This window comes from Chiroxiphia lanceolata, chromosome 20 (assembly GCF_009829145.1).
Source record: "Chiroxiphia lanceolata isolate bChiLan1 chromosome 20, bChiLan1.pri, whole genome shotgun sequence".
In the NCBI taxonomy this organism is placed as follows: domain Eukaryota; kingdom Metazoa; phylum Chordata; class Aves; order Passeriformes; family Pipridae; genus Chiroxiphia; species Chiroxiphia lanceolata.
In genome coordinates this window covers 7,509,997-7,533,059 of record NC_045656.1, presented here as the reverse complement: position 1 = coordinate 7,533,059, position 23,063 = coordinate 7,509,997, and the positions used below count along the sequence as shown (strand labels likewise).

The 23,063-nt window shown below is 43.4% G+C and overlaps 2 protein-coding genes across 8 annotated transcripts in view; one reads left to right on the top strand and one right to left on the bottom strand.

Moving 5' to 3' along the window:
• EFCAB5 (EF-hand calcium binding domain 5) overlaps positions 1-20,137 on the bottom strand; it is a 36,728-nt gene extending 16,591 nt beyond the window's left edge. For 3 of the 7 annotated variants that reach the window (XM_032707672.1, XM_032707677.1, XM_032707678.1), the window contains exons 1-6: positions 20,046-20,137; positions 12,213-12,788; positions 7,999-8,155; positions 7,660-7,723; positions 5,810-5,880; positions 2,448-2,603 (exon numbers count right to left, since the gene is read on the bottom strand). In XM_032707672.1, coding sequence (XP_032563563.1) covers positions 2,448-2,603; positions 5,810-5,880; positions 7,660-7,723; positions 7,999-8,155; positions 12,213-12,778 — 1,014 coding nt within the window. In that variant the 5' untranslated portion in view covers positions 12,779-12,788; positions 20,046-20,137. Of the gene's footprint in view, positions 1-2,447; positions 2,604-5,809; positions 5,881-7,659; positions 7,724-7,998; positions 8,156-12,212; positions 12,789-14,074; positions 14,195-15,786; positions 16,244-19,022; positions 19,092-19,592; positions 19,741-20,045 lie in introns of those variants that run through there. The other 4 variants (XM_032707675.1, XM_032707676.1, XM_032707673.1 and 1 more) reach the window with 4 other exon arrangements.
• The window catches only part of SSH2 (slingshot protein phosphatase 2), a 95,211-nt gene continuing 92,095 nt past the window's right edge, over positions 19,948-23,063 (top strand). The window contains exon 1 of the mRNA XM_032707669.1: positions 19,948-20,076. Within this exon, the coding sequence (XP_032563560.1) occupies positions 20,014-20,076 (63 nt within the window). The 5' untranslated portion in view covers positions 19,948-20,013. The remainder of the gene's footprint in view (positions 20,077-23,063) is intronic.

Sequence of the window (23,063 nt, the reverse complement as noted above, 5' to 3'; positions counted from 1 at the left end):
GCTGATTGAAGGTTCCTGCCTGTCCACCCTTTGTACTGCACCTCGTGAGCAGGACAGGTCCAGCCTCCCCTCTCAGCACCAGAGGAACATCTGTGTTTGTACAGCCACCCAAAACTTGGGGCAGCTTTAGTGCCCAGGGAGTTGAAACATGTTGGCCTCATTTTCTTGTCACCCAGATATTGGCAGGTGATGATTCTCAGTTGTTTTCAGCAATGTTCTGTGACCTATGAGTAATTCCTTTAGCAACACAGACTAAACCAGACTTGCCATTTAATCAGGGATAGGTCAGTGTTTAACCACTTGATTGTTTTTCTGGAAATGTGATGTGTGTATCCTGATCCCCACACTGTGCTTGTTCGTGAGCAAGCTGGGAAGAGCAGACAGAAAAGGTCATGAGAAAGCAGACTTTGTTGTTGTTGTACTGAAAGAAAGGTAATCAGGAGTGTCTCAGACGTCATTAGCTTGAAAACTAATCTCTGACCAAATTCAGTTTCATTTAAAGGTCCCAGGCTTAAAACATCCCTGAAAATTAATGTAGATTCTGTTATAATACATAAAAGAGACTATACCTGATACGAGTGAGCACAGATACAATAAGCTTAAAATTCACAGAGCCATTGCCTTTTGGGGTATTACAGCAGTGATCCAACTGTGTTGTGGGATTGTCTGGGGAAGTTTCTGCCTCAGTGTATAGTCCAGGCTGTCCTTGTTGAGCTGCCATCCTTCTGGATGCACTCGTTTGAAATCATAATAATGATCATGTGGATACCTTCTAATTTGACTGTAATTTAAACGCTGCTTTCTCAGCTCCCTGGCCCTAATTGCAGCTCATTGAGGCAGCCAGCCACACTCCCCGTGCAGACTGGAATAACTGCCTGCTACCAAACAAATGGAAATTAGGAACTGAAACAACTGCTTTGCTGTGCTTTGCAGAATGGGCTCTACAGGTAATGGATCCCATTCAAGTGGTAGAAGTCCTTGGGTTACTTTGCATTTTTATCTCCCCTGTGGGTACAGTAGAGCCATACAAAAGAAACCAGGCCAGGTTTAAAAGAACTGCGTGGCCTACACCACACTTCAGTGAACTCAATTTGCAGAGCAAGGCTACCTTGGAGTCTGGGAAGAACAACTCTGTGCTCTGACCAGGTTTTTTTGGGCAGAGATGGTGTTGGTGCTGATAGCTGCTCTCTCGTGTTGTGTTAGTATTTTTGGCTCTTTGCCTCTGAGATTCCACTGGGATTAGTAGCATGGAGATGGTGATTACTGCCACAGAAATAATAGGAAGAAAGTCACATTAAAAGATGAAAGGAAAGAAGGGGTCTTTTCAAAATGCATGGCAAGGATAGGACTGGGCTTTATGTATCACTGTAGCCAGGAGGATTCATCACAGTCATTCTGACGGAGCTGTAGGAAAATGAAATGTCTTCTAGCTGGGAAGCAGACACATTTCTTTCCTCATGCCTGAAACAGCAGCTTGCCTGCTATTCTCTAAAACACTCCATTGGTGTTGAAACGAGCTCTGTAATTCCTTTCTCTTGGCAGTAATGACATTATTAGCATGACATTGTAGAGCACAGTTCACTCTGGGTAGCTCTCTGCAAGCATCACTAGAGGAGTGCTGGGTGGAATATATAATTTATGTAGGGGAGGAAACTGTAAGATTATGGCATCTGCTTGCTCTGTAGTAGCCAGCAACTGGCAAGCTGAGGCTACTTATAACAAGTACCACACTTTTTGGATGAAGCCCAAGTTTTTAGCAATAGTTTATGCCATTGATTCTTCAGTTTCTACAATTTACTGATTTTCTAACAAGTCTAGCTTTTTTGTTTGTTTTTTTTAATGGGGATGCAGGTGTACTCAGAGGATGACAGAGATTAGAGCTGCTGAAAACTAAATTATGGCTTTTGAGTTCCATTTCCAGCTCTGTAACTGACTTACTGTATTTTAATTTCCTGTCCATAAACTGTGGCTGAAGTTCACAGCACTGTTCTCAGAGAGGTTGTAAAGGTGGATTATTTTGCACTTTAAATTTAAACTATGAGATTTATTGATAGAAGCCCTAAAGATCTATAAAGTTAGGCAACATAATGAATGCAATATATGTTATAATTGAAGTAATGTGCACATTTGTTAAGGTCAATCTACATCAGGTTATCTTTGCTGAAACATGGCTGAATAGATAAATTAGACCCAGTTCTGAACTGTGCTGTAGGAGCAGGTAATCCCATTAGGTCATTCAGTTTCTAATTAGCCATCAGCTTATAGGCAATTGGATGTTTCTATGTCTAAAGTATGAATTTGAAGACAATGCTGCAGCTATTGTCCTCCAAAATACTGCTGAATAAGCACAAAGAGAGTATCTAGAGTTGGGAAGATGAAAAAGCAAGCAGTGACCCAGAGAAATACCAGACTGGAAGCATCCCCACATTGAGAGCTGCTCTGCCTACCTTTCCATAATCACAGTCTTGGAAGAGATCAGTAAAATTTTGCCTCCACATAGCTCGTTCTGTTGCTTCCTGGAAGTCCTCACCACACTGCTGGAGATATTTCATGACTTCTTGGAATGTGTCACTTGAAACATGCTCCGTGTAGGAAAGGACAAACTGTGGAGAGAAAGCAGCAGTGTACATGGTTAGCTTTTCTTCAAGTATTTTCACCTTTATTTGAACTCCTAAAAACCTATTGCATGCAATGAAATATTTAAGAACTTGCAGTTTAATCTACCAACATAACACAGACTTGGTGCCTACTTTGTTCTTCCTTTCAGAAGAAACAATATTCTCCTAACCAGCCTGGGACACTGCACAAATGACTCCTCAATAGCTCCTTTCCTGGCCCAGAGGTCACTTATTATGCTCAGCATTCAGAGATGCTGGATCAGATCCCTCCTATGGAATGCCATGGCTTAAGCTTGGTTTTCTCAGGGAGGATTTAAGTTCTCCATGTTTTTTTGCAGCATTTAGTATTCTTGACTTTACTCCCAAGGAGGCATTTTGAGCCATTAGATTTTGCAGAACTGACAGTCACTCAACTCTCAAATGCCACAAAATGAGCATTGCCCACAATTTCAGTGTTTAGAGAACCAGTCTGGATACAATAAAAACATGAAAAATCCTTTTGAAAATGAGCCTGCTGTCACCTAAGTCCTCTGACACTGGGAATACTACTGACTGGAGATTGATTTTAAGTTCCAGCCTTGGAGACACTTTAACACTTTGGATTTATAGCCATGTGGCTTTTATGAGCAAAAGCAATATGGTTCTAAAAATGTGGTGTGCATGACATAAATAATAATGGCCATCAGAACAAACCACAATCCCAAAGCCTGGGCTGAATTATTATAGCAGGTTTCTGGAGCCAGCCACACTAACAGGGAACTCATACAGTTAAAAGGAGGAATTTCCAAAACACAGCCCATTTTTAGAGTATGGATATCTAACATAAGTGCTACAACATCTTGGACTTGTTGAAGTGCCTCACAGGCATTAACAAACTGAAATATTAATATAAGTTATAATTATTCATGTCTATATTGCATAATTTCCAAATATATGGGACAAGTGGAAAAGAGGAAGAGCAGAAAAAAAAGCAATGGCCTGAGGGGTGGCTGGTGGGAAAGCAGAACTCCTACACAATGTGGGGGGTTTCTGCTTGCAGCATAAAAAGACAGGATGTAGGTGGTTGGAGAGAAGGTGGGGCCGTGGGCATCCACCAGCTTTCCAGAGCTGTTACAACCCAAAGCCCTGTGACAGAGGAACCTTGAAGGTGACAGCTGATGGGAGGAGGCAGGTTGGACAAGCAGCTTGTTATTTTGGATGTCATGCTGATGACACATCCAAAGGCTCCTGCACTAACACTGCTGTCTAACAGCATCACAGGACATTGTTTACAAGTGCCATGTGGGCAGCAGGCACTATCATAGTCTTAAGCTTTTCTTAGCTGATGTGCAAAGTACTGTACACATAATAAACATACATTTATTTATTATTAACTGAGAGATTTTGACACCTCTCTGAAGAAAGCTGGCACAATTCCTTCTTGCTATCCAGAGACTTTGCTGTAGTTTGTGAACATGTTGTCATCAATAACAATGGATCTTTGCTTCTCGTTCCTACTGATCTCACTAGAAAATCATGGAAAATAATCTCACCTTTAAGGCCTGATTCTGACCCTGCAAAGGCAGTGTGAGTTTTTCCCTTGGTGTCAGTAGCTTTGTGCCAGACTGCTGGGGGTTTGTGTGTTATAGAGTACGAAGCCTGTGAAATAAACTATTAAGGGCTGGTCTCTGGGATTTAAATGCTTTTAATATAAAAGACCCCACGAGCTTGTCATGAAGGATGTAAAAATAAAACAGCCACTGTTTTAAATGTCTGAAAAAAAAAACCCAAGCCCAACACAAACAATGTGTGAGGTCTCTCTACTGAGTTTCTAATGGCCTTGAAGTAGCCTAAAGCTGCACTGAATTCAAGAAAGAAGAAAAAAAAAAAAGACTATTTAATTTTAAGGTCCATTAAAAGCAATGCTTTCCACATGGGGAAAGGCCCGGACCAGTGTGGAGAAAGATCATCTCTCTTTCTGGGTTTGGTAGATGATGCAAAGGGAGGAACAAAGGTAAATTGTAGCTGAGGATTAGAAGCAGCCCTGTCCTAATGATGGAACAGTTCCCCAGGGAAGTGATGAAAGCCTCATCATTTGATTCAATTAAAACCGGACTGGAAGAAGCATCAGAGAATATATTCTGAGAGAACGTTGCTGGTAAATCAGACAGCTTGACAATCCATGTCTTTTGTGCTTCTCATCTCCGTTGTCATATCTTTAATTGAGTTAAAATAAAGAGTACACAAAACATATTTTAAACAGTTTTCTAATGCTAATGGAGCATGAATTCATTCAGAGATTATATACATGTACCATAGGGGTTATGGATTGATGCTTCATCGCAGTGACAAAAGCAATTCTCTGGGCTCTCATTATCCACAATCGCTTTCTTAATTAGATGCAGTAATTCTGAGGTTAAATTCAAAAATTCCTCATTTCATGCTTAAAAAACCTTCAACAAGTTATCATAAAAATGCATCTCCGTGCAAAATATTGAACATGTGAGTCTCCTGAGAGGGAAGAAGGCACAAAAATCACACATGGTTTCTTGGAAATAGTCTCTGCACAGCTGCTTTATACTCTGGTTTTAATTATTATAACAGCACCCACTAGCACTGCTGCAATGAGGGTCTGTCATTATTTCTGTTCTAAACACCCCTTTTCACAGGTTCAATTACTCAGCCATAAAATTCAGCTCTGCTGCAGGTAGATATGGTTGGCAAAGCCTTGGCCTGGAGAATTTTCTATAAATACAGTTTGAACTGATTTGGTTATTTTCAACTTGAGGAACAGTAGAGTACATTTATGATTTTGGTGAGTTAAAACCACACTTCTGATATTTCTCAATGACAATGAGTTTAAAACTGCCTGGTTATGGTTCCTGTACATTTGTAATTCAGGGCTTTGGCATTTCAGAAAGGGACTGGGAGGGATGTCCTAAAAACCACTGCTCCCAGAGCAACTTCCCAGAGAGCAGCACAGGCTGCAGCTCTGAGGAAAGCAAAACACTTCCCCTTTGCTGGCCAGAATGGAAATGTGGCAGCAGAGGATGGAGATGGATATGGAATGTGAAATGTCCTGATACAACCAGTTCCCTGGGATGCTGGAGAAGGGCAGCCCTTCTTACTCCTCTGGGCTGTCCCCAGGGAAATGCTGCTACTTTGTGATAAACATCATATTCTGAACCAGATGCTCTTATTTCATTTCTCACCTCTGTGAACTCATCTAGCTTTAAAGTTTCTTCCAATGTGTTTAAGATTTCCAGCTTCCTGTCCTGAATTGCTGGTAAAAAAATGAAGGGATATTGGTTTAGAAAGCAACAGTTGTGATTTTGCATATTGTACACAATATTGTACACACTTTTTTGCACACTGTGCTGTTACATTAACTTTCTTCTCATCTTCTCAAACATGTTTTTGAGGTTATCCCACAGTAGCTGAAGCATCTAACTGTACAGAGACCAACCAAATCTGCTCCTTACATGTATCTCTTGCTGAGAATCTGCATTTAGCTATTCAGAACTGTAGAGTCATATTTATTCTTGACATAAGCTGGTGCAAATTGCAATGATTTTAACGGTACTTAAAACTAATTATGTGAGGGAGGAAATGAATTTTGATTTAACAAACAGATAAAACTGCCTTAGAACACTGGAGACACGGGTTCTGCTTTGCAAGAGTGGAATCTGAAAATCATAGTAATTTTCTCAAGAATATCTGTGGGAATATTTTTACTGATGATGATATTCAAAAGTATGTTTTGGTCAGCTTCTGAGCTCCTATAATGGAACTGAGAAGAGAAATCAAACATCTACATAGATTTCTGAAAGAGGTCTTCGAGCACAGACATGCTATTTCTGTTGGCATCATTTTTCTGTTCTTTCTTCTACAATATATCAGCAGTAATGAGAAAATTCACCATAGAATGCATTTATCTCTTGTTGGTTAAGACATTCCTAAACTGTACATTATCTTTATTAAACTATAAACAGAGCTTAATGTTCTGTTAATGTACATTGGATGCTATTAGACGAAATGAATTAAGAAATGGAGCCACACTATTAGTGAAATAGGACAGAGAGCACCTCCAGCATCTGGAGAGCAAACATTTGGGGAGGCATTTCCTTCACAGTCTCATGTCCCAGGGTCTGTTTGCACTGTCCCACAGCAGGAGCACAGCAGGGGCTGTGTTGGCAGTCACAACATCCTACCAAGACCAGAGGAGCAGATCTGTAACACGGACAGGGCTGAGCAAGGGAGCTCCAGGCAGAGGTGACTCCAGCAGAAATGCACTCTGGAGTGCCCTGTTTATCATCCCAAACCAGTGAAGGCAGATCTGTTTTCACTGATGATCATTACAGGCTCAGGAAAGCCTGGCAGCAGGCTCGTGGTGCCACTTCAGTGTTCCCAGCTCTATTCAATTTTCATCATTCAGGGAGGTCAAGTGTGAGCTGTATAAAGTGATAGGAATTATGGAAATGTTACTGAGCCAAGTGTTCCCATCCAGAGGCCCTGGGCTGTCACTGGGATGGTCTGGGACTGGCTAAAGGAATGGCTCAATGACTTGGGCTATTTTGTGGAGCATTAGGGAAACTTCAGCATTTCCCCTGAAACCATAAAAGGTAACAACTCTGTTAATATTGTTGATCCTACCTTTGCTCCATACCTCCCAGTATGCCAGTATTTCCAAGACCTCCCATGAGACAAACACTGCCTGATAGGGCAGGTGAAGGAGGAGGTTGGTACAGTGATTCTTAAAAACAGTGATAAGCACATGGCAACGTCTGGCTAATGCAGGATGTAAGTGGGAATGGCCTGAATCTGGTCTTTCTATCTCCTGAAAGATTTTGTAAACTTCTTTCCACTCTTTTCAAGATCATGTTAATGAGCCACAGGGTGGTTCAGACCCTCCAATCTGTCTGTAGATTTGTGTTTCATATCCTGATGTAACTACCCTTAGAGATTCTCCCTCTGTTATGAAATCCATTTGCTGTTTGCCCACAGCTCAGACCAGAATTCAGATCACAGCAATAAAACTGAGGAAGACACATCGAAAACTTACCTTTTCTCAGTTTTTCAGGAATAGAATCAGTGACATCTGGAAAAGACCTCAGGGCACTCTGAACCTACAAATCAGGGTAATAGTCAAAGGCCTGTGTCATGCAGACAGCAGTGGGCAATTACCAAAATAAATCACCTGGAATAATCAGACATATGGGCCAGTCATGAGTCTTACACATAGGTAAGATTTGTGGGGAATCAGGGCTTGGTGAGCCTGAGGCAGACAACGACCTGTACCCTGACCCTAAGGGCAGCAGAGCCATCACCCACCCACAAATGTCCTTTTCCTCCTGTCTGGAACAACCACAGCAGTGTTTTACCAAGGATCTTTCCTAGTTACCAGTGCCATTGGTATTCTGTGCTTGCCATCCACTGTCCACTCTTTGAACAGAGCTGCCAGTGTCTCCTTCCTCATCTCTCTCTCCTCAGCCTTCTTTCTTTCCATCTCCTCCCTGGCCTCACGTTTGTCCTTTGCCTCAGCCTTCATCTTGACCAGCCTGTAGGACATGGGAATATGGATTGAAAAGATATCATCATAAACATACTTAAGCTTGATAAGCCTACCCTGAAGAACAAAAGGAAAGGAAGGAACTTTTTACTGAAATTCTTTTCCATGTGGTAGACATTTAAGGGAAAATCATCTGTGCAGCTCTTCTATTTTGTGTAATTTCAACAGCGATAAATTTTACCTTCACATTTATAATGGCATTCATCATTTATTGTGTAGATGTCCTTCAATTTCCTTTCAATTTTAGCAAGAAGACAGGTGCATAATTTTGCTACACTTGATTTACCAACAGAATTGCATCAGTCTCCTTTGTCTCCAAGCCCAAGTACCTTTTCACACAAGTACTTCACTGGCAAAGAACAACGTTTGATGAAATTTCTGAAGCAGCCTCACACAATAGAGCCCTCACTGCCTTAGGACATGGAAAATACCCCAACCTCTCCATCATTCTGAACACACAGAGTTTGCAGGTTTGGACTAAAAGTAGCTCCCTTTCTTCCTTCTTTTGTTTTCTCTGCTTCCCTGATCACCCAGCCATGTTCTTCCCAATCCTCTCTTTCACACGACAAAAGAACTGAATAAAATTGATCCTGTAGAACTGTGATAATTTTGACTTTTTTAATTTATGAAGTGGAAAAAAAAGCCTTTAGGAAGGTCAAAATGCTTAAAGCCAAAGAATTGGTTCACATGGGGAGAACAGCTCCTGCTCATGGAAGCTGCTGGAATCTCTCTGCACTGAGGCAGCTGCTCACCTTCGTGGCCTTCACACCCTCTGTAGCTACTCAGAGAAAGGGAAATTGCTCCTCTTTTGTACCTGAGAACTCCAAAACGTGTATTTTAGCTAACAATTCCTGCTCCCTTCTTCCCCCTGTGTTTCACATGCTGTGAAATGGGCTGATCCTATCCCTGCTCTCTTCTGTTGCTCTGGGATCATCCCAGAAATTATAACCCAGCAGTATCTTCTTTAATGAACAGAGAGGCCTGTTTTACATGTCACAGCAATACTCTTTGATCACAGTCAGTTTTATCACCAGGTACTTGTTCTTCATGGCCATTTATCACAGAGGTTTCTTAATGAATCACTGGGTTCCTCAATCAATGGTGGGCATTGCACAAGTCCTGCTGAGGCAGCTCAGCCTCCAGCACTTTGATACCAGGGGAAGGGGAAAATAATTTCCCATCTTCTGATTCCTTCCCCGAGCCAGCAAAGGGGAGGAATGCAGCAGGTACCAACCCAAATGGACTAGCAGATTCTCCTCCAATATGTGCTGCAGACAGAAAGAGAAAACAGACCATTTGTAGATGCAGCTCCTCCTCCAGAGCTGTCTGCAAGCCTCAAGCAGAGAGGGGGCTGTGCCTGGAGCTGCCAAGGTGCTCTGTGATTAATTTGGGCAGTGTCCAGCACAAGTTACATTCTGTGCTGCACCTGCACTGGGCTGCAGTTTTGCATTAATTTCTAGGGTCCTAAACTACTGTGCAGTTGTATCCTCTGCCTGGTGTCCCTGAGGTGGGACAGAATGTTTCCCTCCAGACTATAGCAGCAAAACAGGGATAACAGCGCTGATCACCCATCGTGAAGTGAGCTTGTTTCATATCAGACATTTCCAGAAAAGATGAGATGGCAGCGAGGTGACTTCTCCCTGCAGAACCAAACAAGTCTCCTCAGGAAGGGAGCTGCCTGCCTCCCACACAGGGATGGGTGACTCAGCCTGAAGGACTGCCATCCCTGGACAAACACATCTGTTACAGGTATCAGTCCCTGTGGATAAGGAATTTCTCCCATCTGTTCTCCTGCATGCCTTGACTCCCAGTCAGGTGGCAGTTCAGAAGAAACTGGAGGAAGCCCAAGTGAGCTCACTGAGGATGGGTAAGCATTAAATGGGAACCTGTGGTGATCCTGCCTTTCCTGAAGGTAATGCCAAGGCTCCCAGGAGCTTCATTTGGGCCAGAATTCAATTCCTCACCCTTCTGGTGCTTATGTGGGAGATGTTGAGCACGGACTGGCACTGCTCCTGTTACACTTCTTTCCTGTTTGGAAAGCCAGTGACTCACATGAAGAGTCTCAGTGCTGCATGGTGCTGGTAAAATCCTCTGTGTTGCTGTGATTTGAGAATCTCATGCAAATCCCACAATACAGCCATCACAAATATGTAAATCCTGAGCTGTGGTGAATGCAAATCCCATGAGAGTACTACCAGTGGATATGCAAAACCTGCTACAGCCATGAGATTACAGAAACCCCCGTGGCAATGCTGTCTATGGAGATATTTATTTCTACAAGTCTTGATAGTCACTTCTTTTGCATCAGCTCTGAGAGCTACAAATTGAGAACCTGCCTCCAAATGTAAACATGGGCTTAACAGCCAAGGTCAGGATCACAGGTCATGGGTAGCCAACACTTTGCATTCTACAGGAAAATCTGCCTTCTCCACAAATAAGCTGTGATTCACACTGAAAGCCAAGAGTATTTTAGCAGAGAAAAAAACCCCAAACCAACCACAAAATCAAACCAAACAAAAATCCAACTGAAAACCCCAGGAAATTTTTGTATTTTAATTCAATTTCCTTTGCAAAATCAACTGAGATATGGTTCTGAACTTCCTATATGCAGGTGTCCCTCTGTGAAGCAATATAAGTGATGAAACAGTCCTAAAGCAAAGATGTCGCAAGGCTGGCATCCTAAACATCCCCCCAGCCTGTGCTTGAGTGAAAACTCACTGAAAGAGGTGTTTCCCCAGCTCATTTGTTCAGTGGACCAACACTTGAAAAATAGAAAATAAAACTGGAATTCTTTTACCAGCTCTATTTTTACCACTGTATGTCTGCTTATGAAGAAAACCCAAAAGCTGAGCTCTTGCACACTGACCACACCAGTCAGTTATGATTATTTTTATCTATGTTGAGAAAGGAGGTGACTGTATGAAATTCACTTCTCACTCTGCTTTATTGAATTCACACCAGGCATGTTCCAGTGATCTGCAACAGTATGTGGCATGGAAATGTAGAGAGAAGCTCAGAGTGGTAGAGAGAGATTTAACATATCCTTTTATGCATTATAATGCTGAGAACTTCAATTATCTTCATTTAGGGTTTATGCATAAGACATGTCAACATTTTACTTCCCTAATTCCTGACACTGAAACCCTGAAACCAATTTTCAAGCTGTATGCACTATTTATGCAAATAGTCAGGCATTCAAATAGAAGTCATTATTCTACAAACACAGACACAGAATGAAGTGATCTAGTAGCAAATGAGTAATTTTGACATCAATCACAATCACGTCTGGATCATCTGCAAACTCAGAAGTTCACTTCTATATTTTTCTGAATAGAGCAATGAAAATAAAGCATTACTGCTCACCTAATGCTCTCACATTCTAAGCTCTGCATATTGTAAGGTGACATGGAACCCCCTTCCAATATTCATTAAATATTATACTAAAGCAAGCAGCCTAGAAATAAGCAACAGAATAAAATACAAAACAGTTCCTACTTTAAAGGGAAAAATAGAATCTGAAAGGAAAGCCTAAGTAGAAATCACAGGAGAATGAGTTTCTACAATGCGCCAGGACAATGTTGTTGGTGATTTGGTCAAGAGAAATCATCCTGAAAGGGAAAAAAAAGGTTATATGTTTATTATGTTTGGAAGAATAGAGAAGAAATGATCTGAGGAGTCTCTTAGACCTTTGATAGTAACACTTGTCCCAAAGAACTGCTGTCACTAAGCTAGACCAGTTTGGAAGCAGTTTGCATTGCACATATGTAATTAAGATAGAGTCTAAGGAGGAATTATATACTTGTAAAGGGCAGAATATTGCCTTAAACAGGAATAACTAGTGTTTCATTTTGTGTGACATGTTCTGGCATTTGTCCTGCTTCTCAAGTTTTGATGAGAGACAAATACCCCCCCGGCACTGCACTCCACAAGGTGTGTTTTGTTCAACACCCCCCCAGCCAGGCTGCAGTGACACCATTCCTTTTGTAAAGGAGAGACCAGGACACCAGCTCTGGCCTCGTGACCAGCCACACTGTCACCGTTCTCACCTCTCTGATGTTGTACCTTGCATCAAAGATTTGAGCTCCTCCACCACCATCCTCATTCCTCTCACGTACGGGCCTGGCTTGGTAGAAACACTGTACAGAGGGTTATGTCGCATCAGATATTCTGCAAGATAATTAATGGGGTCAAATGTGCTTGGGTCTTTGTCTGATACAAGCACATGCTTTCTTTCCACTTCCATTAACAGATTTTCTACTCCTGGGATTAATGTAGGTAGGAGTTTGTCAAGCAAATAGATGCGAGTATTGAGTGTCTCTCTCTCTTCGCTGTACCACTCTCTGGCCAGTGAGTCACAGGGTTCTCTCTTCTCTGTCTTTTTTTCTTCTGCCTTTTGTGCTCCAATCACACTTGCCTTTGTCTCCTGCAGACTCAGACACCTTTCTTGCACCTTTTCATAAAAACACTCTCTCCATGAAGCATAATTACTAAGACATGGCAGTTCATCATTGCCCTGATTGCTTCCCATTTCTGTGGCAGCTCCAGCCTCATGTCCAGCTTTGGGATATTGCAGACCTGCAGACTCTGCTGATTCTTCTGGATGAGCAGCCATACCTCAATCACTGTGACACAGAAAAAAAGCAGCTTGTTATATAATGCCAAAAGATGCAGCAGGGCCCTAACAGGTGACACAGCAATAAAGTCTATTGTTAGGAATTAACTAATATTTTTTCTGTGTTCCTTTTTTATTCTGTTACTGCTGCTTTGTACTCTTAAATAAATACAGCCCCTTTGCTCCAAAGAGCAGTAAATGATTTATAAAGATTAATTATGTATCACAACAGCCCTTGGAGACAGAGCAACTTACTGTGTTCCTTTCTTACAAGAGAAGAAACTGAGAACAAAGGGGGAATGATTAATTGCAGGTCACTTGGAGACTCAGAAACCAAGTGGTGAACAGTGCTCAGAACTTGTTCCCCAGTTCCAACCAGTGGAATCCTCTTACCCCCAGTGCCATTATTTCTGTTTAGGTCCATTCCCTGCCTCCAGGAAATCCAGTGGAAATGAGACAAAGGAAGTAAGTAATGGAAAATACCCAGATACCCAGCAGCAAGATTCCTCTATATGCTGCCTCTGCTTCAGCTTTTCGGTAGCTGTGAAGAACAGTGAGGAAGCTTGTCCCACAAACTACTTAACTTCAACTTTGGCAACTATTTTTTCCTCTGGATGTTTTGTTAAGGTAACAAGGACACAGGTGTGTGGATCAGCAGAGCTTCTATGGAAAGGGAAACTCTATACCATGAACTCTGTAATCAAGTTGTTCACAAGCACTTAATGTTGTAGATTATTGTGTAAAAGAGGTATCTCCCTTTACAATTTCATGAACCTTGCTGTTTTCTTCTCAAAATGTTCTTTCTGTGAAACATTAGGAAGAAACTGAGCTGCTTACAAGGCACAATTTGAAAAATGTTTCTGTGTGTCTGCAGGCATAACTGTCTGCATCTGCAGTGGGATTTACACACACAGGAGGGAGCAGAGGGCTGGCTACTACTTGATTCAAAGCATGAAAACACAGCACATGCTGCCAAACCCCAGCTCAGCGCTAAACAACAGCAAGAAAGGGTGATATTAATAAATAACCTAACACCTTTCCAAATTAAAGATGAAACTCCACTCAGAACTTGCTGCTGCACTAACCTTTTCAAGTTTTTATTTAAAAGAGCTTTTCACTGAGGCCTCTCAGTATCCATAGCAATACTGCTGCTTTTGACATGTATTGCTCTTGCTGTTTAAGCATTTGTAGCTGTTCTGAAGTGAGTTCAACCTTCCAGGAAATGCATAAATGTGATCTACAGCCCTCCTGGCACACAAATGTAATTACTAATATGTTGACCTTCTGGTTCATTACCACTGTTGGAGTGCAAATACTGCTGGATGGGTGGGATGCTTCACAGCATTGCATTTCTGGGTCTGTTTTCTCGATGGGCTTGTTGGCATCTTCTGGTAATTTGATTTCAAAGATGATTACCTGCCAGGGAATGGGATGAATTTATGGCTCAAACTGCCTGCCTCACCCACACAGAGGGTTTTAAGCTGGTAGCTGGTTTTGCCACTGAAGGACATGAGCTGTAAAGGAGTCTGAATTTGTAGTGGTAAAAAGGGAAACCTGTCCACCCTGTTGAATTGTTCCTTGCTTAGGTGAGTTCCTTTCAATGAGCTGTAAAACCAGACTCCTTGGTTCAAAGAAGGGTGTTAACCAAATGTTCTGGTCACATTCCCAATCAGCTGGTTTTGTTGTGCCAAAATAAACTGTTCTTGCAGTTTCAAATACTTATGTTATTTTTTAAACACCCTTTACGAAACCCTCTGCAGTTTCTGTGCAATGTTAAAGTGACAACTGGCCTCTGCTTCGTGAGGTGGCTGATTCTGAGAGATGATGAATACATTTTCTATGCTGCTCTCAACCTTTTGTTAGGATGGTTTTGAGGATTAGTAAATGTTTATAAAGTATCTCTGTGTCCAAAACAAAACATAAAACAACTAGTGCAACTGTTCTATCTCAATTCCAGGGCATTCACATAACTCCAGGAATGGAAGCAGAGCTCAGAGAACTGTTCCCACTGCTTTAATGCAGTACAGATGGAGGAGACTAAGAGGGTATGGAAGAACACACAAACAACACATAACTGTTCAAATAAACAACAAAGGAGTGCTAGAATCAGGCCCTGAAGCTCGGAATTTGTTGAGGATAACAGCGACACACCTCCAGTTTGGCTCATAAACTTCAGTGCTGATTTACATTAGTTCAGAACTTGGCCCATAAGGGGAAAATCCTTAACTGAAAGGGTGGTCAGGCACTGGAATGGCTGCCCAGGGAAGTGGTGGAGTCCCCATCCCTGGAGGTGTTCAAGAAATGACTGGACATGGCACTCAGTGCCAGGCCTAGTTGACAACGTGGTGTTTGGTCAAAAGTTGGACTTGATGATCTTGGAGATCTTTTCCATTCTTAATGATTCTATGAGTCTGTGATTCTATAAAAATACAGAGAGCTCTCATGGCCTGTGGCATTCCCAAATGGAGCCCAAATAACAGTAAGCATGGAGCACAGAAGCAAAGTTTAGAAACACCCAGGAAGTTTGAAATGTCATATAAAGTTTCCTGTAAGCCTTTGTTCAAGCTGAAGGCAAGATAAGCTTTCCATTATTTAGTAGGATGCCACTTTCCTGGCTCCTTTTCTGTGAGAAAAATATCCTTGCTGGAATTCCTGCAGTTACAAAAAAATTATCTCTGTGTTTTCTGTACAAAACCCAAATCTGCTCATAAATAAGATTCTTATGGTTTCACTGTTATTCTGTTAGGGAATTTTGATGGGTGGGATAGGGCCAGGAAACACTAAAGTTTGTTTAGGTAAGTATTTTGGAGATGTCTGAGTTACAAAATCTTTTCAAAAACACAGTCCAATGTGTTTTTGATCACTCTAATGTGTTCCACAGAGCATGTTTATCACATCAATCACAAAGAGCCCAATACCCTTTTCATACATGACCTTTTCAATACAATTAAAATTTTAAAACATTTTTCCTTTTGCTTTCTGAAGCTTTGAAGAACTGTTTTTCTTACCTTTGGAGCAGGTATCAAAACAGATCTTACTCCTCCTGCATTCAAAGTGGCTTTGCAAATCAAGAGGAATTTAATACATGCCCATCTGTTCTCCACCATTAAAAATCTTGAAGTGAATTAGGGATTTCTCAGACCTGCTGTGGAGCTGGGCTGTGAGTTTTACTCCTCTGTGTGTTTGCAGTTGCTAAGCAATAATCCCAAAGGTTGCTATGTCTTTGCACGATCAGAATTGCTGTAGGTTGTCTTTTGGCTTTGGCACAGCCCAACAGACTCTTCTGTACTGAACTTAGATCATTGCACCACATGACTGAAAATAAAACCCAAAAAGGACTAGGAATAGCAACAGACAACATTAGGGGCACAAGTAGAGAATCTGCAGGTGCCCAGTGACAGGTTTACCCTCAGATTCGAGGATCACGAAGTCCAGAACTGTCACAAGCCCATTACCAGCTGAAGGGAGGACTGTGTTATCCAGGTGGGAGAATCTGAGACATAAAATTAATTCCAAACTCAAATTTAAACGTTTTCAGGCTTTCTTTCTTGTGAAGAACTGCGATGCTTTGAAGCAGCCTTGCAGGAAAGGCACACACAGCACTAAATAGGGGGGAGTGCACAGTGCCATTTTGTTAGACTGCTTTTAAACCTGAATCTAAAGGAATTTGATGAACCTCCTTTCATAATTTCTCCTACATTCTTTGAAGAACAATATGCAACACAGGGAAAGGAGAAGGGAAAAGACAAACACATCTTCAACAGCCATCCTGCACTCATTTACTCTAATGCAAATCAGGTGCCTCTTCAGCAACTTCCTTGGGTTAGGCAGGACTTCCAGCTGAGAAATTTATGGCAATTTCTGCCAGGAAACAAGGTTTGTCTAATGCTGGTTTTAATTTGTATTTTGTGCTGGAAGTGGCATAATCTTTGGATTTCCTACCTGCAGGAAAACTGAATTGTGAATTTATCTACAGTATTTGTCATTGGAACAGCTGCCCTCTGGCACAGTATTAGTCTCCATTTTGTGGGACAACTTGTAAGAAACCTTGAAATAGAGGAGGTCAACTTTCATGTGAAAAATAGCTGTAATAAATTACCATTTCTTTGCTATTTATTTGGAAAAGATGTATCAGAAGGAAATGCAGTGTATTTCCAAGACGTGTTGAAGTCTGGCATCAATTATGTTAACAAAATGAAGCAGAAAATTAGTGCACAGGACTAATTTAAAATGAGGCTTTAAACTGGATTGTGCACTTTTTTCCTCAAAGCAGGTTGCACATGATTAATTCCTGTTATCTCTTCTCCCAGGTGTGCTTGGTTTTCCCCCTCTGCAATCCAGAATTCTGTTGCTATTATGATTAACTTACAAAACTTTTTTCAGTGTGAAACATAAATTAAGAAGATATTCTCCTTTTGCTAAGTGATTTTTTTTTTCAATCCCCAAACAAGAGTATACAAATAGAACATGGAAGGAGGGATCAAAATGGCTCTATTTTTGTTTTTCTGGAAGTGGAATCCCGTGGGTTAAGCAAACCTTTAATTGTACCCTATTTAACTTGGCTGTTATCCCTTAATGTTTTTGCTAAGCAAAGTGTATCTTTTTATTATGCCATCAAATACTTGCACTGTTGACAAAATAATGGGCTGAATATGTCATCACAGATGTTTTGCTGGAATTGCCTCTTCTATCTTTTTTTGTTTTTCTGTGTAAGATACATTTTGGGAGCACTCTGATGTCTTTTGCAGCCAAGATTATGCAATAAAAGCCCTAACATGTAGTAATAACAAGTTGTGTTAGCCAGAGAAATGTTTGCAGTGTATTAAATAGTCAGTTTTGGAAATGTTTACAAAACCAGCACATGTACAGCCCCACATCCTTTAAATGCTGCACTGGGCTGAAGCTGCAGGTGCTGACCACACAGGAAAGAATAAGGCCACAGGCTTCCAGTCTCCTTTTTGTACCAACCCTGATGCTGTGACCACAACCTGCCCTCTAATTGCTCTTTTCAATCCCAATACATCTGCCTTTTAGCTTCCCCCTCCACATTTAAATTCTGCTGCTAAAAGACACTGCATGTGCAAATTATACCTTTCTAAGGGCTGGAGAACCATCCCAATCTGTGATTATTGTAGTTAACAACTGATATGTTGGACTGTAGATAGCAACTCTATTATTTACTTGTGGTAAATGTTTCCTATAAGGGTTTGCTGCTCAAATACCTGGAAGAGCTACAGGGTATGTAAAAATTACACAAAAGTAATCTTGGAAGTTGGTGTAAATAATCATTTCTCGATAGTAATCCCTGCATGACTTGATCAAAAACCAAAATGAAACCAGTCCCAGGTGAGGGAACTGCTACAACACTCTGGGAACTTCAGTCATCCATCCTCTGTACCAGTGCAGAGGTATCTGAAGATGAGCTACGTGCCTTGAAGCAGCACTACATTTGCAGGAATGAAACCAAAAAACCTCAAATTATACTTTAGAGAAAGGTGAACAGTCATATGCCAGAAGAGGAAAAAACTTTCCCATCCTCAAATGGAACTCCTGCCTCTGCAGAAAATCATGGGAAAAACTTTACAGCATCATGGCCTCATCCCTGGCTGCCACCTCAACATGCAGTTTAGTTACTTAATTTAAAAGGAGTCTGGAAGGCACTTTCTTGACCTCTTTGCCATAAATCAGTGTGCTGCAAGCACACCATCCGTGTTTCAAAAAACCAACATCTTGGCTGTAAAACGCAGGACAAGGGCTCTTCATTTCCCAGTGGGTTTTGCTTATTCTCCCCATGTGCTCAGATCCCTCTGCGGAGTCTTTCGGATGTGCAGCCCACCCTACAAACTCACTTTGGTCCAGTTCAGGGAGCCTGTCCTCAATCCCTATCCTCCACCCCTGTCCTCCATCCTCGCCTGTCCACCAGGAGGCAAAATGCTTCATTAGCGATCCTCACTTCTCCATCGCAGCAAAGCCCAGCCACAGGAGCCTCCCTGATCCTTATTTTAACTGGGGAATAACCTTAAGAGCGACCATGTGGCTTCTCCGGCACTTAAATTTACAGGGGCAAAGTGCAGTCAGCCTGAGGAGCAGATCAAAGCCATATCAGCCATATGCTTAAAAGGAAACTATGGGTTAATACACGCTCTTGACAAAAAATTTCCTCTGTTTAATATTTAGAACAGCTTCTGGTTATCATTTGTGGTGGTGTCATTCAATACTCAAGACAATTCTTGATCCCAGTTACCTCCTTCCCATGAATTTGGTGGATTCTTGATCCAAATTACCTCCCTCCCATGAATTCGGTAGCACCAGGCTGAAAATGCAAGGCCAATGAAGTTTAACAGCACTTGACCCTTCGCCTCAGACCCCAAAGCACTGAGCAGTTCTGCATCTGTGGATGTCTGAGTGCCTAAAATGTCTCGTGTACTCATCAGACTCGTTTTTTGCTGTTTGGGCTTGTGCATTGATGTACGAAGAGGTGTTATATGCTGTTTTCATTATGGAAAGAGCTACTATTGCTACCACAGCTGAGGAAAAGCTACATTATTTGAGCACTAATGCCAACTTTCGCCAGCGGGTGCCAAGCCCGCTGTCACGGATCCCAGTGGGATGGGACTCCACAAACCATCACCAGCCACGAGTCACCCTGAGGGTGCCCAGCTGACACACATTCATAAAAGCCACCTCTGGGGCTGAGAGACAGGAGGGGCGACGCCGGGACCCCCTACTCCACTGCCGTTCCCTCAGGGACCAGGGGTGGATGCCGGGACCCTCCAGCCCCCTCAGGGACCGGGGGTGCGATGTTGGGACCCACCTCACGTCCCCAGGGACCAGGGATGGATGACGGAACCTCCAGCCCGCTCAGAGACCAGGGGCGCGATGCCGGGACCCCCCACCCCCGTCGTGCCCTCAGGGACCGGGGGGCGATGCCGGGACCCCCCTCAGGAGCCGCCGGCGCCGCGGGGGTTAACGCGGCGCGGCCGCCAGGGGGCGGCGCCGCGCGCGCGCTGACAGCCGGCGCGTGCGCGCTGGCGCCTCATTGTGCCCGGCCGGCCCGGCCCCGCCGCGCCTCAGTCGGCGAGAGGCCGCGGGCGCGCGCGGAGCTGCTGCCGCTGCCGCCCCCTGCGGCCGCCGCCGCCACCTCCGCATCCCCCCCCCCTTCCCCCGCCCGCACGCCCGCCATGGAGTGACGGCCCCCGCCGGACGGCCGGACGGGGGGGCCCCGCCGCGCCTCGATGGCTCTGGTCACGGTGCAGCGCTCGCCTACCCCCAGCGCCACCTCCAGCCCCTGCGCCTCGGTGAGTCCCCGGCGGGCGCTGAGGGGGCAGCGCAGCGCTCGGCGGCCGTTGGGGTCCGGCGCGCGGCGCTGCGCATGCGCTCCCCACCCCCCCACCCCTCTCCTCAGTCGCCCCCCGGTGCCGGCGGGGTCCGGGTCGGGGGCGAGGGGGGCCCGCGGTCCGCCGGGAACGGGGGTCACACACCCTGCGCTGTGGCCTGGTGACAACCCGGGGGACGGGCGGGGGGTCCCGCTGCCCCTCAGCAGGCCCGCAGTTCCCTACCGGCCCTCGGGGCACCGCGGGGCCCCGGTCAGACCCAGCCCCGCTGTGAAGGATGGGGCAGCGCGGGGCTGTTTCTGTAAATCCGCCTGGTTTAGTCCGTGCTCATTGTGTGCGGTGGGAGAGGCGGGAAGCGTGTGTGGAAGAGATCTGACATGGTTGGGGCTCCGGCCGTGCTCAGCTGATCTCATCTGACAGCACCTCTGGGTATCCCCAGCGCCCTGCCTTGGCCAACACATAAGGGTGTTTTTTCTGCCCCTTATTCACAGTGGTGAATATAATTTTCACGGGGCTGTGTCAAGCCCAGGACAGGCACAGAACGGCGGATTCCAAATCCCCGGGTGAGATGTGCAGCAGGACAGATGTTCCCATCGCTGCCCTGGGTCAGGCTTCTGGCTTTCCATGCTCTTTACACTTAGGACAGACTGTTGTTTTAGTACTTCTGTGTTGTAAAATCCTGCTTGTTAACCCCTTCAGCTGCTGCCAACCCTGTTTCCTATGTAACCAAGGATGAGAATGAAAATAGCTTTGCTTTCACGTCTGTATGCTCAGTTCTAAGTTAGCTTTTATCCTTAAAAAACCTCATGCATTATCACACTGGCGTTATGTCTGGTTTGCAAATGTTTGGAGGGAGGGAAGAATTGAAATCCCAGTTGCTTCCGTCATGGGGGGGGGGAGGGGGATGAAAAAGCCAAGTACTCTGAAAATATTTCTTGTTGTGTTAGGTAATCTCTTCAGAAACTAGATCAGCTACTTGACAGGTCCTGCCTGCCCTGACAGCATTTTAACTGTCAGAACACTTATTTTTTTCCCCCCTCTTTCATTCCCATACCTCTCCTAAGGTATGTTTATTTAGCAACACAGATTAATTTCACTTACATTTCTCTGCTATAAATATAAATGTGCTGCCTTACTCAGAGATTGCTTCCCCCTTTGACTTCTTTACCTTTTCCACTATTCCTTTTCCCATACAGTTATTATATTTAAGATGCCTTGTGAGAACAGATAGAGCTCTCTTGGCATCTTCCTTCTTTCTCCCACTTGGATGCATAACCCCTCCCTTTCTTAAATATTTTATATATATATGAACAATTAGTTGTGTTCTTTAAAGCTTTTCCATCTGGAACAGCCAGGCTGTTTCCCAACCAATTAAATTAAATTGGAGCTGTGCTGATTTTTGGACACTACTTAGTTTTTAAATATAAAAACAACTCCCTGTGGAGCCTGATAAACCCAGGGGGTGCAGCTTTCAGTGTATGTATCTATATTCTCTTTCTTCCATCCCACAGTTCAGAGTGTATTCTGTGCCAGCGGGGTTTGTGCAGCCTTGGTGCCCTATCCAAAAATAAGTGTGTGGCATGTTCCTGGCCTGGTTTTGGTTCTCATAATTGCTTCTACTTTCTCACATTTCTCTTGCAGTATAGAGTGCAAATGATTTTCATCACATTCTGCCCTTAACTGCTGTTGTTTGAGCACTTCTGCATTTCCTGTTGCAGCTTCCTAACCACACTTCAGGGCTCTGGCTGCCCTTTTAGCCTCTCCTTAGATAGCTGGGCTTGTTTCTCCATCCTTCCGCCAGGGTTTTGCTGAGCTCGTGTGTGTTCCTCCTCTGCCACAAACTTCTTGTTTCTTACTCAGAACTTTTGGTATCATTTCAGATGATGTTCCCTCCTTGCCTGCTGAGGACTCGTGAACAAGGGCAGACACATTTTTAGTCCTTAAGAGAGCTTTGGGCCTACCACACTTGCTGTTGTGATGGATCCCTGTCAGCTTCAGCAGGAGGACTTGATTCTTTGAGTTTTAATTGAAATTGTTTCAACCATTCTGTTGTAACCTGGCGGTAGCTTCCTTCTAGACCAAGTAACTATCTCCAAGTTACTACTTTAAAAGAAAGCTTGTCTTGCTGAGTAATTCTTATGAGTAGTATAAGGGTCTGTCCTGCAGCGTGGAACACTCTGCTTTGGAGCAAAGATTTTCTGGTGCTGCTGGAACTTTGCTGTTCCAGCTTGTGGGCAAGGGAGAAGCGTGTTGGTGTGCAAGCATATGGCTCTGTCTAATTCTGTTTCCAGGTCACTAAGAATTTTGAGGACAGAAATGGATTCTCTTTAAAATTGCTCAGTGTCTTTTTACTTTAGAGATAAACTTCTCAGGCAAGGAGAAAGGGTGAAATTGGTGTCCTCAGACTGAATTTTTTGCATTAAGTATGCCCTATAAACTGTTATAATGGGCTCTTGTGGATTCAGGGGAGTAGCTGATCTCAATCACTCTGAAATTGGATGGCTTTTATTTATAGGTTTTTATCTTGTTCTCATTGCCATAGAGCATCTCATGAGCATTCATTTCAGGGTAGTTCATGCAAAGTGTTGATTATACATTTACAGCCCTCTGGTTGCTTGATGACTTGTAAAATTCCTTTAATTGTCGGTCCAGACTTTTGCTGTTTGTTTTGACCTTTGGTTATGCAGTCACTCTTGAGAAATCAGACTGCAGTCTTCACTTCTTAAAGCAGAGCAGTTGTCTTCTGACATGCCCTGTTGGCAGAAAGTGGTCCAAGGCAGGGCTGTCCTTCATTAAAATGTAAAGGTACCACGAGCCAGAGAGGGGCTCCCTTGGTGCTCATGCCGATGCATTATTGTTCAAGGCAGTTGTTGACTAATAAATCTGTATCAGAAAATAATCTGTTGAAACTTGCTCTTTTATATTATTTATATGCACAGTTAAAAAAGAAA